We start from the raw sequence: 16385 nt of genomic DNA on the forward strand, positions 1-16385 counted from the left end.
GCTCATCTTCATGTCACCATGACCAAGCTTCCAACCAGAAATGATAGCTCATACCTAGCTCACCATGACCAAGCATCCAACCAGCACATGCTGAGGTCAGCATGACCAGCAACTTCAAGGGCTTACAACTTGGGCTTCTCTTAATCAAATTAGGACTTTAAGCACTCGAAATTGAAGTTCAGAATGTCATCTTTCCAGCCATATATCATTTGGGCCAATCCAAGGTCGGAGGAGGAAGTTAAGGCCAAAACAAATTGCTAACTCATTTTGCGCGCTGATAAAATCCATCCTGAGCATGGCTCTGTGTTTGCTAGGTAACAGACTCCACAATTATCCAATGGGGCTGAATTTCGGATATATTATAGTATACACCCATTGGAACAACTTTCATGAAGAATGTGGCCTCATCCGAGCTATGTAGGTTGCTGAAACAAAGCTTGCAATATGACCTACGAAACTGGGCTGGCAGGGGACTGTAGCCAAAATTGAGTTTGTCTTTAAGCTCTTCATCCATTCATTCAAATTAGGCCCTAACATGCATGGATTGCATCATTTACTATCCAAAGCCCTCATTATTACCTAAAGCTCAATGAACTGAAAGATAAACACAAAAAGGATTAAAAGCACAAGTTTAACTCAAAAACATAACCAAATCATAAGCTAGAAGGGTACAAAATGATATACAATTATGAACCGATCAGTCAAGCGTGGAGTTGATTCTGCATCATTGACTCCTTTGCAGGCGAGGTTGGCAGAGGTTAAGAAGATGAGAGAGTCATCTGCCCAAGCGAAGGGTTCTTCTGCAACGTCAGCTGTTGGTCTCAAGGTTGACAAGCCTAGTCCTGTAGGGGATACAGGCGTGTCTGATCTGCTCAAGACGAACTTTCTGTCAAGCCGTCCACTTGTGTTGAGCTGGTTGACAACGTCCGTCAGGCCGGTGATCTTGGCACCTTATCGAGTCTCACCAAACACAAATTCAACTTCAAATCTCACCAAAGTTGTCCTCTCACAAATGAATCACTCAGAAGAGGGCTATAATGCAACACTCAGTTATAAACATGAGATTAGAGTTAAACCATAAAGACTTAACTCGAAATAGAAAGATGAAGAACTTGCATTAATATGATCTCAAGAAGGATGCCAAACACTTAAAAGTAGAAAAATGAATGCAATTCAACCACATGACATTTAAGATCAATTTAGGTCTTTATTATAGGTTGTAATGGGGCCAAGGGTGTAAGGTGAGTGAGAAATGAAAGGTATGGATAATACAAAGTCCAAGGAACTCACAATGTAAGAGCATAAAAAAAATTGTTTACAAGACTTCGAATCATCACGATTAGATTTTTTTTTTCTTTTACATGATCAAAACTCCTTATACCTTCATTTACAATGATTTAAACTCCTTTCCAAACACCAATGAAACCCAAAAACAAAATTTCATTCAACTACCATTTAATCATAACTTTTTTCTTTTCTTTTCTTTCACCAATTGTGTGATTTTCTTTTTTTTCTTTTTTCGAAATGTAACACCCATTCCCAAACTTAGTATGAAAAACATATCCGAATTAGAGCTCATGAATTCCTTAGAAAGGTAAATATTTGTTTTTCAGGCTAAGGCGAGGAAATATAATTGGTTAAATGAAAGAAAAGGTTTACATGTAGGCTCAAAATGGTAAACAATGGAAAATCATGCTTAAGCATGCATAAGGTTAGCTTGAAAGGCACAAACGATCCAAAGAGGGCCTTAATATCATTTCTTAAATGTCATGAAATCGAATTGCAAAAGAATGAATGACTTTTAAGTGTTCAACCAAATCAATGAATAATGAGATCAAACAACAACTTAGATGACAAGAAATTAAGAGTATGTGTATAACACTCATGAAATGAAGCACAAGGCTCAAAAGCTCACATTTATGGTTATATAAGTCTAATTTATGCTTGATACAATTCTTTGGGTCATGCAAATCCTTTAATTGGAGAATTATGAAACAAATGGCAAGTGCAAAGAAGGTTTCGAACATATCATGCTAGAACGATGCCAAATTAATTAATTAATGAATTATTATTATTTTTTAATTTTACAAGAAGAATTTACAAGGAACAAAAAAATAATAATAATAAATAAATAAAATTCAATTTTCATTTAAGTCATGCAAACATTTATCACAATCTCATCAAATGTGTTCGGAAAGTGACTCAAAACAAAACAAGACTCAAAATATAGAAAAAGAAAAAAAACAAGCAAGAAATATATATATATTTTTTTTAATAAGAGAAACTAAATTTACTTGGTAAACTCCAATACCCCCAAACCCAATGTTTAAAAATTAGGAACAAGCAATGTCATAACAAGAAATGAAAGGTACTAAAGTAAATATAAAATCACAAAACACAAGAATTGAAATAAAATAATTACAAAATAAAAATTACAAACAAACAAAAAAAATAAAAATAAAAAAACGAAACAGTAAAACATTCGAAACAGAAAACAAACAGTCTTACACAAACCAAAACCCAAACGATTGAAAGCCCAACCCAAAAGAAGTTAACACACTTTGAAACCTAACAACGGTGAAAACCCGAAGCCCACAATGAAGTCCGAAGCCCACATGTTATTATTAATTTATTTATTTTTATTTATTTTTTTTAATTTAATGAAACGTGAATTGGGAGTGCGAAGGCGGGTATTTATGAAACAGAAAAAGTGTGGTCCTTGATGCCTTGGTTCCTGGGAAGTCGCAGGGAAAATAGGTGAGGGACGTGTCGGCGTGCAGAGGCCGCTTTCACATCCCCCAAGCTAGAATTATTAGACTCGTAGGAAGGCGCGACGACTTTTTCACTTGAAAAAGGTGAAAATGCAATTAAGGGGGTTGGGAAACGGGTGCGGCGACATATAGAGATAAGCCGTAAGGGCCGCACAGAACTCAGAACCGCAATGGCTAGGGTTAGCAAAAACTAAGTCTATAAAAGGTAAAAAAAAGAAAGGGTAAAAAACACAAACTCAGAAACACACAAAAGAGAAAAGAAAGAAAGAAGATAAGAAGTGAGAAATCAAATGGCCTCTTCCTACCCCTTTTCGTTGGATCTCAACCTAGCTCCACCGACTCAAACACGAGGCCAAGCAGCGGCACCAGTATGGATGCCCTACTTTGCTTCCGCACGGGGGCCTGTGACAGTAACTGACTCAATACTCCTGGACAACGATGTTGCCATTGGAGTGGGCAGAAATCTGGTGACTCCTAAAGATATACGTGTTCTGGGGACAAGGGATGACAACCGGGTCGTGAGCGATGCCCTGGCACTGAGCGTGCAGAGTACGGCAACAGTCGCAAGTTTGGGTCATCGCCTACTTGCGAAGTCCCATGAGGTAGAGGTGCTTAAAGCTCAGTTGGCGGCGGAGCGAAGTATGGTTGAAGAGTGTCAGACTGCTATAAAAAGCTTGAAAAGGGAGAGGTCAAGGATAGTGGAGGTGAATCGACACCAGCTAGAAGTATTGCGGGACGAGAATAGAAACCTATCAAAGATGGTAGAGTTGTACTCTCGCGACATGCGAAAACAGCTGGAAGACCTAGACCGACCGGGTAAACGCAAGCAAGCAGATCGTGAGAGTAGTTACGCTCAAGCTAAGATTGCGATCTTTGGGAGCTCAAGTGGTGAGCCCCAAGAGGCTGTGCATGAAGCCCAGGAAGAGGACAGCCAGAGGGCCAAACTCAAAGCTCCAATGGTCGAGACATCGAGCACTGTGAAGAAATGACTTCTACTGCATTATTGATGTTTTTATTTTAATTTATTTTATTTTTTTGGTTGTTTTTGTCTTTATTTTGTTTTGGAAATAAAAGAGTAAATTTGCAGAAGGAAAAAGAAAACGGAAAAGAAAGCACACTTTCCAAACTTAAATCAAACGAAGACGACAAACGGAAATGGAAGCACAGTTCCCTAACTAAAATAAAATAAAGATGATAGCCGAAAGGGAAAGGCAAAAACACAAAGCTCTAGAAAATGAAAGTAACGGGCAAAACAATAAAACACCAGAAAACACGGAGGAAAAAAAAAAAAGTAAAGTAAAGGTGCTCCCCCTTGAAGCGATTAGGTCGAGCATGCCCGGGAAATCCGAAATGGTGTTGGCTCTCTCTCATCAGCATATGTCTATTTAAACCACACCTCTGCAAGCAGATGATACCCAGCATTTCTTCCTGCAACTCAAGGAAAAACATCAAAAAATCCAGAAACAGAAAAAAAAAATGGCATCCTCATGCACTCACCTTGATGATCTCAACCTTGAGCTCTCACTTGCACCACCGAATGCCCAGACAAGGGCTCCTTCAAACACTGTCTTTCCAAACTCTTCATATCATCACGGCACGGCCTCAAACTTTGCTGAGGCAATACCGAACTTTTCTGAGGCACTGTCGAACAGAGCAGTGCTGCTAGGAGGCATGATTAGCAGCAAGCTCACTCCGACAGATCATCTGCATGTGGCACAGAGGTCTGATAAGGCAGCGGTAGAGGAGTCCCACAATTTAACTGTGCTCCACGCGGTCTCCGCTACCAATTTGGGCATGCGATTACTGGCGAGGACAAGGGAGTGTGCCGCGATGAGCGAGGAAATAGCTTCCTTGAAGGCTATGGTGGCGGACTTGCAGAAGCGGCTCTACTGTGCCAATCAGCACGTGGAAGCACTGCAGAGAAAAAATGAGGACCATGTGGAGCTGCTGCAGATTCTACAAGTGCGAGAAAATAGAGGCAAGCCATGATGATGATGGAGATGAAGAAGATGAAGAAGATGATGAAGATGTTGTTTTTTTTTATTTTTTTATTTTTAAATTGTTTTTAATTTTTTTTTTTGTTGTTTTTTTTGTTGTTTTTTTTATGCAATGTTTGAAATAAAATAAAAAAATGTTTTAACACTCAGAAATAAACTAACTAACCATACCACATAAATAAATAAATAAACTAACATAACAAAACAAAAACAGAAACAAAACAAAAACAAAGACTCAACAGAAAAGAAAACAAAGAAAATAAAGAAAACTTAATTTAAAAACACACGAATATACAAGCAACTCACGGATGACCAGTTAAGGGCCTCAGAAAACACAGCCAGGGGATCCGGGAAGGTTGGAGGGGTCACAATGGTCCCGCTTAAAACCCAAACTTCTTAGACACCGAAGGTGTCGCCTAAAGAACTCCTAGACACTGTATTAACGGAAGTGCTCACTGGGGTTACCATAAGTCGGCTCATATGAAAAATCTTTTTTTAAAAAAATTTTAAGATAAGAAAAAAAATAAATTAAGATAAAATGAAACAACAAACCATAAACGAAAATGAACTAAGTACTGTAAACAAATTTAAACAAACAACATAAATTGTTGTACTAAAAGAAACAAACCAAGAAACCAAAGAAAAAAAAAAAAAAAAACAAAACAAAACAAAACAAAAACAGCACTTTCTATCACCCTTTTATCACCATTTGGACAGATTCGTTTCTATGTTTTTCAGCTTCGACCTCTGTTCAGTTTTTAGGCTATAACTTTCCAACCGTAAGTCCAAATTTTACGTTCTTTATATGGTTGGATTCAGCATAGAAAAACAAAGAACTACACGTGGACCAAAAGGCAAAAACAACTACGAAAATAAACAGAATTCAAAGAAGAGAAAGGATTGAAATGCTCCCCCTTGAAGCGATTAGGTCGAGCATGGATGCATTTGGAGGTCGCGACTTCTCCCACTACTCCACACTTCCTATCTTTGAAGTTGCCATCTCTCTCCATTTTTATTGAGCTATTTACATTGCTAAAACAAACACACACAAAAACTTGAAACGGAATTAAAGGATTACGAAATATAAAAAAAAGAAAAAAACTAAAAATGAAAAGGAAAAATCAACACAAGTCCAATTCCATGCTTCAAAGCAACAAGCACCAATGGGTTGTGTAAGCTGGGACTTAAACCCAGTTCTCTTGCTTGTTGGGCAATTGTCCTTTTCTGTTGGACTACAAACACAACTTGTCCATTAACGTCATTAACTTTAAAACTTGAAATTGATCCGTTAAGAAAATAAAATAAAATAGGAAAGCCAAATAGAATCAAACAATGTTACCGATCCCCGGCAACGGCGCCAAAAACTTGTTGCGTAGATACAGCTGCACCAAAATGGATTCAGCTGCATCCTCAACTTGTGATACTCGCAAGTGCACGAGCCGTTCGGTAGTATAGCGTATGTAAGTGCGAGGTCGATCCCACGAGGATTGGTGATTGAATGATTCAATTCATTTTCCCTACACAAAACAGAAATGAAAAAGAAGGGAAATAAATAAAACAAGGAAGAAAGAAAATAACTAACTCAAGCAGATAAGTTCCCAAGTTCAATTTAGATTAATGGATTGATTCTAGCTAAAGTATGATTAAGCCATGGTCTGTGGTCATAACCTTGTGTTCCTAATTCCCTAATTTGATCATTTGTTGTCTAACCTAAAATTAAGCATTAGGAACCCATTAAGCATAGAAGAACATTTTAAACAACCAAGCATGTATCTAATCCCTGTTGTCGAATGTCCATACATACTCTTCCTATTCATAGTTCAATTCGAATTAAAGCATGGTGTATACTCTTAATTCAAACCAAGATAGCTAACATGCAAGCCTAAATGGTGATCAATCATTCAAACTAGCATATTAACTTATAAGCATAATGAATAAGAACAAAAACCATAATTGAAACTTGGAAACTAATTAAACTTGAATACTTAAGAAAGAATGTACATTACAAGAAAAATAAATTACAACTAAGAAAACATTAAAGAAAGCTAGAATTGAGAACTAGAAAGGAAAACTAAGAGAATTTGAGGGAGAGAAGGGAAGGGAGCTCTAGAGAAGTGTTTGAGAGCTCCCCCCCTTGGGGTGTGTTTACAAGCTTGGGAAACCTCACTATATATAGGCCTAAGGAAGCTGAAAATCTGAATTAAGTATGGCTAATGCATACAACACTTGTTTTATAAAATCTGAAATGGTTGATGCACTTCACTAATGCATACAACACTTCCATTATAAAATCTGAAATGGTTGATGCACTTCACTAATAAATCCCACCAGCAGCCCTAGCTCATCTTCATGTCACCATGACCAAGCTTCCAACCAGAAATGATAGCTCATACCTAGCTCACCATGACCAAGCATCCAACCAGCACATGCTGAGGTCAGCATGACCAGCAACTTCAAGGGCTTACAACTTGGGCTTATCTTAATCAAATTAGGACTTTAAGCACTCGAAATTGAAGTTCAGAATGTCATCTTTCCAGCCATATATCATTTGGGCCAATCCAAGGTCGGAGGAGGAAGTTAAGGCCAAAACAAATTGCTAACTCATTTTGCGCGCTGATAAAATCCATCCTGAGCATGGCTCTGTGTTTGCTAGGTAACAGACTCCACAATTATCCAATGGGGCTGAATTTCGGATATATTATAGTATACACCCATTGGAACAACTTTCATGAAGAATGTGGCCTCATCCGAGCTATGTAGGTTGCTGAAACAAAGCTTGCAATATGACCTACGAAACTGGGCCGGCAGGGGACTGTAGCCAAAATTGAGTTTGTCTTTAAGCTCTTCATCCATTCATTCAAATTAGGCCCTAACATGCATGGATTGCATCATTTACTATCCAAAGCCCTCATTATTACCTAAAGCTCAATGAACTGAAAGATAAACACAAAAAGGATTAAAAGCACAAGTTTAACTCAAAAACATAACCAAATCATAAGCTAGAAGGGTACAAAATGATATACAATTATGAACCGATCAGTCAAGCGTGGAGTTGATTCTGCATCATTGACTCCTTTGCAGGCGAGGTTGGCAGAGGTTAAGAAGATGAGAGAGTCATCTGCCCAAGCGAAGGGTTCTTCTGCAACGTCAGCTGTTGGTCTCAAGGTTGACAAGCCTAGTCCTGTAGGGGATACAGGCGTGTCTGATCTGCTCAAGACGAACTTTCTGTCAAGCCGTCCACTTGTGTTGAGCTGGTTGACAACGTCCGTCAGGCCGGTGATCTTGGCACCTTATCGAGTCTTTCCTTGGAAAAACAAAAGGAAGCGACACTTCATTTGCTTCAAAAGGATTAGTTTTTGCTGCCGAGACTATCCGGAACTCATCTGCTGTTGTCCCCTCTTTTGCTTAGCTCAGTGAGCTGGAGAAGAAGACTGTCAAACTGGCCAGCGAGCTTTCTGCCGAGCAGGCCAGTTATGAGAAAAAGACGTCTGATTTGAGGGCGATGATATCAGAGCTGAAAAGCTCCCTTGCCGAGAAGGATTCCGAGCTCAGCTCTTCTGCTGCTGATTTGGCTAGTCGAAAAGATGCCTTCTTCCGTCTTGAGTGCAAGAATGCTAACATCTCTCATAGCTATGACAAGCTCTTGGCTAGGTTCCATGCTCACCACAAGTCTGCTGAAAAATCCAAGTCTGAAGCCGCCATAGATGTGTACAAGTTGGGCTACCTGCACTGTGCAGATGGGACTGCTCCCTTTTATGCAATTGAAGATGCAAACATCGAGACACTCTGCCCTGATTTATTCCATGTGCAAGGAGGAACTGAAGAGCAGGCAGCTGGAGCGGATGGAGCTGAGGAGGACGCAGTAGATGAGATAACGGCAAACGATGCGGAGAAGGCAGGCGAAGTTGTTGAAGGCATGACTGATCAGGTGGATGCAGAAGAGGCTGCAGATCAATGGTCTCCTGCCAACGTCTCGGAGTAGATGAAGATTTCTTTATTTCTTTTCAGCTTTTGTAGTCTGCTTTCTTGTTTAGAATAATTGGTCTTATTCGACCATCTTTCTTTTGTTGAACTTGGCCAGTTGGTATGCTTGATATGGAAATTTCAGTTTATTTTTTCAATTTCAATTTGCATATTGACTTGTGGACTGCTTGAGTAACCAGCCTGTATTTTGATGGCGCATCTCCCATTAGAGATTTCTGAGTGCCGAGGTCACCCATGGGGGACTTCGGGCGTGTTCTGCATATCCCGTAGGATGTTTTCCCTTAGAAAATTGGCGAAGGCCAGGGTCCCCCTTGAGGGACTCCGAGCGTGTTCTGCATATCCCGTAGGATGTTTTTCCCTTAGGAAATTGGCGAGGGCCAGGGTCCCCCTTGAGGGACTCCGGGCGTGTTCTACGTATCCCGTAGGATGCTTTCCCTTAGGAAATTGGTGAGGGCCAGGGTCTCCCTTGAGGGACTCCGGGCGTGTTCTGCGCATCCCGTATGATGTTTTGGTCGTTGCCCTGCGTCTCTCGAAGGACGCTGCTTATGGACAACTATGTGACTATCTTGCCTCCCTTAGGAAACGGATAGGAACCTGGATACTTCCCGCATGAGGCATGGAGACCTCCTTTTAAGAAATTCCTAGCGTACCCTGCGTCTCCCTTAGGACGCTTTTTTGCGGGCTGCGTCTCCCGAAGGACGCTGCTTATGGGCAACTTATGTGACTATCCCGCCTCCCTTAGGAAATGGATAGGAACCTGGATACTTCCCTCAGGAAGCATGGTGACCTCATTTTGGGAAATTCCTGGCGCACCCTGCATCTCCCTTAGGACGCTTCTTTGCGGGCTGCGTCTCCCGAAGGACGCTTCTGGTCATCGCCCTGCGTCTCCCGAAGGACGCTGCTTATGGGCAACTTATATGGAGATGTTCTGGAATGAGTAAGCAGATGAGACACTCTAGAATGGGAAACTGAACTTATATTGATATTCATAAGATTACAGTGCCTTTATTCGAGAATGGAGATAATTGGATACAAAAACCAGAAACTTCTAACGGTTGCTTTTCTTCTTCAGAGATGTGCATGGCTCAGTCATCTGCTTGGGACTGAGCAGTCAGGAGGAAGCGTCATGGATAATATTTTTGGAGATGGTAGGCATTCCATTGTCGTGGAATTTCTTTTCCTTCCATGGTGTCCAGTGTGTAGCTTCCTCTGCCTCCGATCCGGCTAATTACATAATGGCCTTCCCAGTTAGGATTCATCCTTTTTTATCCTTTCCTCGGTGCAGTGATGAAAGCTTTTCTTAACACGAGATCGCCTGGTTGAAACTGTCTGATCATAACTCTTTTGTCGTAGTAAGACTTCAATTGTTGTTGATTGGCAGCGACCCAGACAATAGTCTTCTCTCGTTCGCCTTCAAGCAAGTCGAGGTTGAGCCTCATCTGCTCGGAGTTCTGATCAACACTACCCACCTTAAGGCTCAAGGAGGGGATAGTGATGTGAGGAGGGATGATCGCTTCCGTCCCATAGGCGAGGGAGAATGGAGTCTCGCCAGTCGATCTTCGTTTGGTGGTGCGATAAGCCCATAGTACTCCGGGGAGTTCATCCACCCATTTCCCTTCGGCGCCTTCTAGCCTTTTCTTTAAGCAGTCCAATATGACTTTGTTAGATGCCTCGGCCTGTCCATTTCCTTGTGGATACCTCGGGGTGGACATGTGTTGTTTGATCTTGTATTTTGCGAAGAAGGCGGTGATGTGCTTGCCGATGAATTGTGAGCCATTGTCGGTTACTAGTGACTGTGGGCAGTCAAACCAGCAGATGATGTTTCTCCAAATGAATCGTTCCACATCGGCTTCTTTGGTAGAGGCTAGAGCTTCGGCCTCGATCCATTTAGTAAAATAGTCGATGGCAACGATCATCATGTCTTTCTTGGCAGGCGCTGGTGGCAAGGGACCCACTAGGTCAATGGCCCATTGCATGAATGGCCATGGACTGTTTTGCGGATGGTAGACTTCGGCAGGCAAGTTAGGAATTGGCTTGTATCGCTGGTAGCGATCACATTTCTTGACATAGTCAGTGGAGTCGTGGCGCATGGTAGGCCAGAAGTAGCCTATATTTAGAGCCTTCTGGGCGAGTGATCTGCCCCCAGAGTGATTGTCACACTCGCCATCGTGAATTTTACATGGAACCTCAAGTGTTTGAGGGTACTTTATGCAGGTGAGATGAGGGCTATAGTATGATCTGCGGATGAGCTTGTTGCCGTGCATGTAGTATCTCGCGGCCTTCTGCTGGACCTTTCTGGCTTCGGTCTTGTCCGTTGGCAGATTTCCATTCTTCAAGTAGTCGATGATGGGGTCTTGCCAACTGGGGTCCTCGTTGATCTGCATTGTGTTGACTGGCTCTATTTCTTCGATGCTTGACCGGTCAAGGTGTTCGATCGGGATGGAGCATCTGAACTGGGTATCCAGTGCTGATCCTAAGCTTGCCAGTGCATCTGCATGCGCGTTCTCTGCCCGTGGTACCTGTTGGATGGTGAAGGTTGGAAACGCCTTCAATAGCTCTTGGACTTTGTCAAGGTACAAGATCATCCTTGGGTGCTTCTCCATGTATTCACCTGACGCTTGACTCGTGATCAACTGGGAATCCGAGTAGATGGCTAGCTTCTTGATCGCTAGCTCCTTCGCCAAGCGCAGGCCAGTGAGTAATGCCTCGTATTCTGCCTCGTTATTCGAGACCGGGAAACCAAGCGTGATGGCTTGCTCCACTAGGGTTCCATCTGGGGTGATGATGACGACAACTGCTCCTACTCCTTTTTGGTTCGACGCTCCGTCTACACGTAATTGCCACATGTCTATAGGTTGGCCAAGTTCGGCAGAGGTACCGTCTGCTTTTGACCTTTCCTTTTTACTATTGACTAGTTTCTTTTCATCAGCTGATGGGGTGAATTCTGCCACGAAGTCTGCTAAGGCCTGGGCTTTTATTGCAGTTTTTGGCCGGTAGAGGAGGTCATACTGGCTTAGTTCTATAACCCACTTCATGAGTCGTTGAGAAGCATCAGGGCTGTGGAGGATTAATCTCAAAGGAGAGTCGGTCATGACGATGACTCGGTGAGCTTGATAGTAAGGTCGCAACTTTCTTGCGGAAACTACAAGGGCCAAAATGAGCTTTTCCAATTTCGGATAGCGAGTCTCTGCATCGAGGAGAGCTTTTGATGTGTAGAATACCGGATGTTGGGCCCCCAGTTCTTCTCGGATAAGAGCCGAGCTGACGGCCGAGTTGGACACTGCCAGGTACACAGACAAGTCCTCACCAGAAACTGGTTTTGAGAGCAGGGGAGGTGAAGTGAGGTAAGTCTTTAGATTTTGGAAAGCTATTTTGCATTCCTCATCCCATTTGTCTCTTTGTCCTTTCTTCAAAGCTTTGAAGAATGGTCTGCACTTGTCGGTAGATCTAGAGAGGAATCGGTTGAGAGTCGCTGCTCTGCCCGTCAGACTTTGTATTTCCTTCACTGTGGAAGGCGACTTCATCTCGAGAATAGCCTTAATTTGGCGTGGATGTGCCTCGATACCTCGTTGCGTGACTAGGTATCCCAGGAATCGGCCGAACGATACACCAAATGTGCATTTACCTGGATTCAGCTTCATACGATATTGGCGGAGCAGGCTGAATGCCTCAGCGAGGTTTTTGATGTGATCTGCACGCTTGGGGGCTTTGACCAGCATGTCGTCCACGTAGACCTCCATAGTTTTGCCGATCTATTCCTTGAAGATTTTATTCACAAGTCTTTGGTAGGTTGCTCCAGCATTCTTTAGACCAAAAGGCATAACCTTGTAGCAGTAGGTCCCTCTCTCGATGATGAAAGAGGTTTTTGCCCTGTCATCCTCGTGCATCAGGATTTGATTATAACCAGAGTAGGCGTCCATGAAGCTGAGCAACTCATTGCCGGAGGTGGAATCCACGAGTTGGTCAATTCTCGGCAATGGGAAGTTGTCTTTAGGGCATGCCTTGTTGAGGTCGGTGTAATTGACGCAAACTCTCCATTTGCCCTTTTCTTGTTTTGCCACTAGAACAACGTTGGCTAGCCACTCTGAGTAGGAGACTTCTTCGATGAAGCCGGCCGCTAGGAGTTTGTCGATCTCGGCTTCAATGATGGCGACCCTCCCGGGAGCGAAGTTGCGTATCTTCTGCGCCACTGGCTTGCTAGCAGGGTTGACGTGGAGCCGGTGGCAGATAATGTTCGAGTCGATGCCGGGCATGTCAGATGGCGACCATGCGAACATGTCTTTGTTTTTCTGGAGGAAGGTGGTCAGCTCCATGTTGCGAAGATACAGCTGCACCAAAATGGGTTCAACTGCATCCTCAACTTGTGATACTCGCAAGTGCACGAGCCGTTTGGTAGTATAGCATATGTAAGTGCGAGGTCGATCCCACGAGGATTGGTGATTGAATGATTCAATTCATTTTCCCTACACAAAACAGAAATGAAAAAGAAGGGAAATAAATAAAACAAGGAAGAAAGAAAATAACTAACACAAGCAGATAAGTTCCCAAGTTCAATTAGATTAACGGATTGATTCTAGCTAATGTATGATTAAGCCATGGTGTGTGGTCATAACCTTGTGTTCCTAATTCCCTAATTTGATCATTTGTTGTCTAACCTAAAATTAAGCATTAGGAACCCATTAAGCATAGAAGAACAATTTAAACAACCAAGCATGTATCTAATCCCTGTTGTCGAATGTCCATACATACTCTTCCTATTCATAGTTCAATTCGAATTAAAGCATGGTGTATACTCTTAATTCAAACCAAGATAGCTAACATGCAAGCCTAAATGGTGATCAATCATTCAAACTAGCATATTAACTTATAAGCATAATGAATAAGAACATGAACCATAATTGAAACTTGGAAACTAATCAAACTTGAAACTAAAGAAAAGAATTTACATAATGAAAAGTAAAGTGGAACTAAGAAAAACTTAAGGAAAATTTCAGCACAAAAGATTTCATTACAACAATTGAAAACTAGAAAGAGAAACTAAGAGAATTTGAGGGAGAGAAGGGAAGGGAGCTCTAGAGAAGTGTTTGAGAGCTCCCCCCCTTGGGGTGTGTTTACAAGCTTAGAGAACTTCCCTATTTATAGGCCTAGGGGAAGTGAAAATCTGAATTCAATATGGCTAATGCATACAACACTTGTTTTATAAAATCTGAAATGGTTGATGCACTTGTATTAGAAAATCTAAATTGGGTGATGCACTTGTATTAGAAAATCTTGAATTGGTTGATGCACTTCACCAATAGATCCCACCAGCAGCCCTAGCTCATCTTCATGTCACCATGACCAAGCTTCCAACCAGAAATGATAGCTCATACCTAGCTCACCATGACCAAGCATCCAACCAGCACATGCTGAGGTCAGCATGACCAGCAACTTCAAGGGCTTACAACTTGGGCTTCCCTTAATCAAATTAGGACTTTAAGCACTCTAAATTGAAGTTCGGAATGTCTTCTTTCCAGCCATATGTTATTTGGGCCAATCCAAGGTCGGAGGAGGAAGTTAAGGCCAAAACAAATTGCTAACTCATTTTCCGCGCTGATAAGATCCATCCTGAGCATGGTTCTGTGTTTGCTAGGTAATAGACTCCATATTTATCCAATAGGGCTGAATTTTGGATATGTTATATTACACACCCATTGGAACAACTTTCATGAAGAATGTGGCCTCATCCGAGCTATGTAGGTTACTGAAACAAAGCTTGCAATATGACCTACGAAACTGGGCTGGCAGGGGACTGTAGCCAAAATTGAGTTTGTCTTTAAGCTCTTCATCCATTCATCCAAATTAGGCCCTAACATGCATGGATTGCATCATTTACTATCCAAAGCCCTCATTATTACCTAAAGCTCAATGAACTGAAAGATAAACACAAAAAGGATTAAAAGCACAAGTTTAACTCAAAAACATAACCAAATCATAAGCTAGAAGGGTACAAAATGATATGTAAATATGCACCGATCAAATACCCCCAAACCTAGATTTTGCTAGTCCTCGAGCAAAACAAAAGGAAAACAAAGATAAAAACAAACAAGAAGTTAACTAGACCACTTTCGTAGGTAACTCGATTGCATTGAGCATATGCAACAAGCCTTTAAACCTCTAGACATCCCTAGTAGGAGGAGTTGTGTCTCCTGAGGGTTTAACAGATACGATACCCACAAACGTTTTACTGACTCTGTAAAACAAGGTAATTAGAAAACTTAAAAGATTGTTAGTCCTTAAGCAAAATAAAAAACAAAAACAAAAAAAATAATTACATTAACAAAAACAAAACAAAAAAAACAAAACAAAACAAAACAAAAAAAATTACAAAAATAAAAAGAACTCAAAACAATCTTTCCGAACATTTTCTGAAGAGAAATGACTCATGCACATGACTCAAAAGTTTTAACAATAAAAGCTCAATTTTAAACATTATTCACAAAGCGGCAAAGTTCAAAACATAATATGCTCAAAGTGTGGTAGTGTGATAGCCAAATGCAACAAATTCCCCAATCTTAGTTTTCACACAATTTCAAAAATCATACAAAGCACAAGTTCAACTTCAAATCTCACCAAAGTTGTCCTCTCACAAATGAATCACTCGGAAGAGGGCTATAATGCAACACTCAGTTATAAACATGAGATTAGAGTTAAACCATAAAGACTTAACTCGAAATAGAAAGATGAAGAACTTGCATTAATATGATCTCAAGAAGGATGCCAAATACTTAAAAGTAGAAAAATGAATGCAATTCAACCACATGACATTTAAGATCAATTTAGGTCTTTAACATAGGTTGTAATGGGGCCAAGGGTGTAAGGTGAGTAAGAAATGAAAGGTATGGATAAAACAAAGTCCAAGGAACTCAAAATATAAGAGCATAAAACAATTGTTTACAAGACTTCGAATCATCACAATGAGAATTTATTTTTCTTTTACATGATCAAAACTCCTTATACCTTCATTTACATTGATTCACTCCTTTCCTGAACAACCACCAATTTATTTTGAAGGCCCAAAAATGAAACCCAAAAATGAAATTTCATTCAACCACCACTTAATCACAAATTTTCTCTTTTCTTTCACCAATTGTGTGATATATATATATTTTTTTTTTCTTTCGAAATGTAACACCCATTCCCTATGAGTTCCTTAGAAAGGTAAATATTTGTTTTTCGGGCTAAGGCGAGGAAATATAATTGGTAAATGAAAGAAAAGGTTTACATGTAGGCTCAAAATGGTTAACAATGGAAAATCATGCTTAAGCATGCATAAGGTTAGCTTGAAAGGCACAAACGATCCAAAGAAGGCCTTAATATCATTTCTTAAATGTCATGAAATCAAATTGCATAAGAATGAATGACTTTTAAGTGTTCAACCAAATCAATGAATAATGAGATCAAACAACAACTTTGATGACAAGAAAATAAGAGAATGTGTATAACACTCATGAAATGAAGCACAAGGCTCAAAAGCTCACATTATATGGTTATATAAGTCTAATTTATGCTTGATACAATTCTTTGGGTCATGCAAATCCTTTAATTGGAAAATTATGAAACAAATGGCAAGTGCAAAGAAGGTTTCGAACAT

The 16385-nt window shown here is 40.8% G+C and overlaps 1 protein-coding gene across 1 annotated transcript; it reads right to left on the bottom strand.

Moving 5' to 3' along the window:
* Nucleotides 1–10017: 10017 nt before the first annotated feature.
* On the bottom strand, nt 10018–12492 carry LOC148297549 (uncharacterized). The gene is made up of 3 exons (XM_088247504.1): nt 12378–12492; nt 10932–11939; nt 10018–10706 (listed from the first exon to the last, which is right to left on the bottom strand). Exons 1-3 carry the CDS (start codon nt 12490–12492, stop codon nt 10018–10020), a joined length of 1812 nt encoding a protein of 603 aa, XP_088103630.1.
* Between the last annotated feature and the right edge of the window lie 3893 nt (nt 12493–16385).

The sequence above is a fragment of the Prunus avium genome, chromosome 1, assembly GCF_965620075.1.
Source record: "Prunus avium chromosome 1, drPruAviu1.hap1.1, whole genome shotgun sequence".
In the NCBI taxonomy this organism is placed as follows: domain Eukaryota; kingdom Viridiplantae; phylum Streptophyta; class Magnoliopsida; order Rosales; family Rosaceae; genus Prunus; species Prunus avium.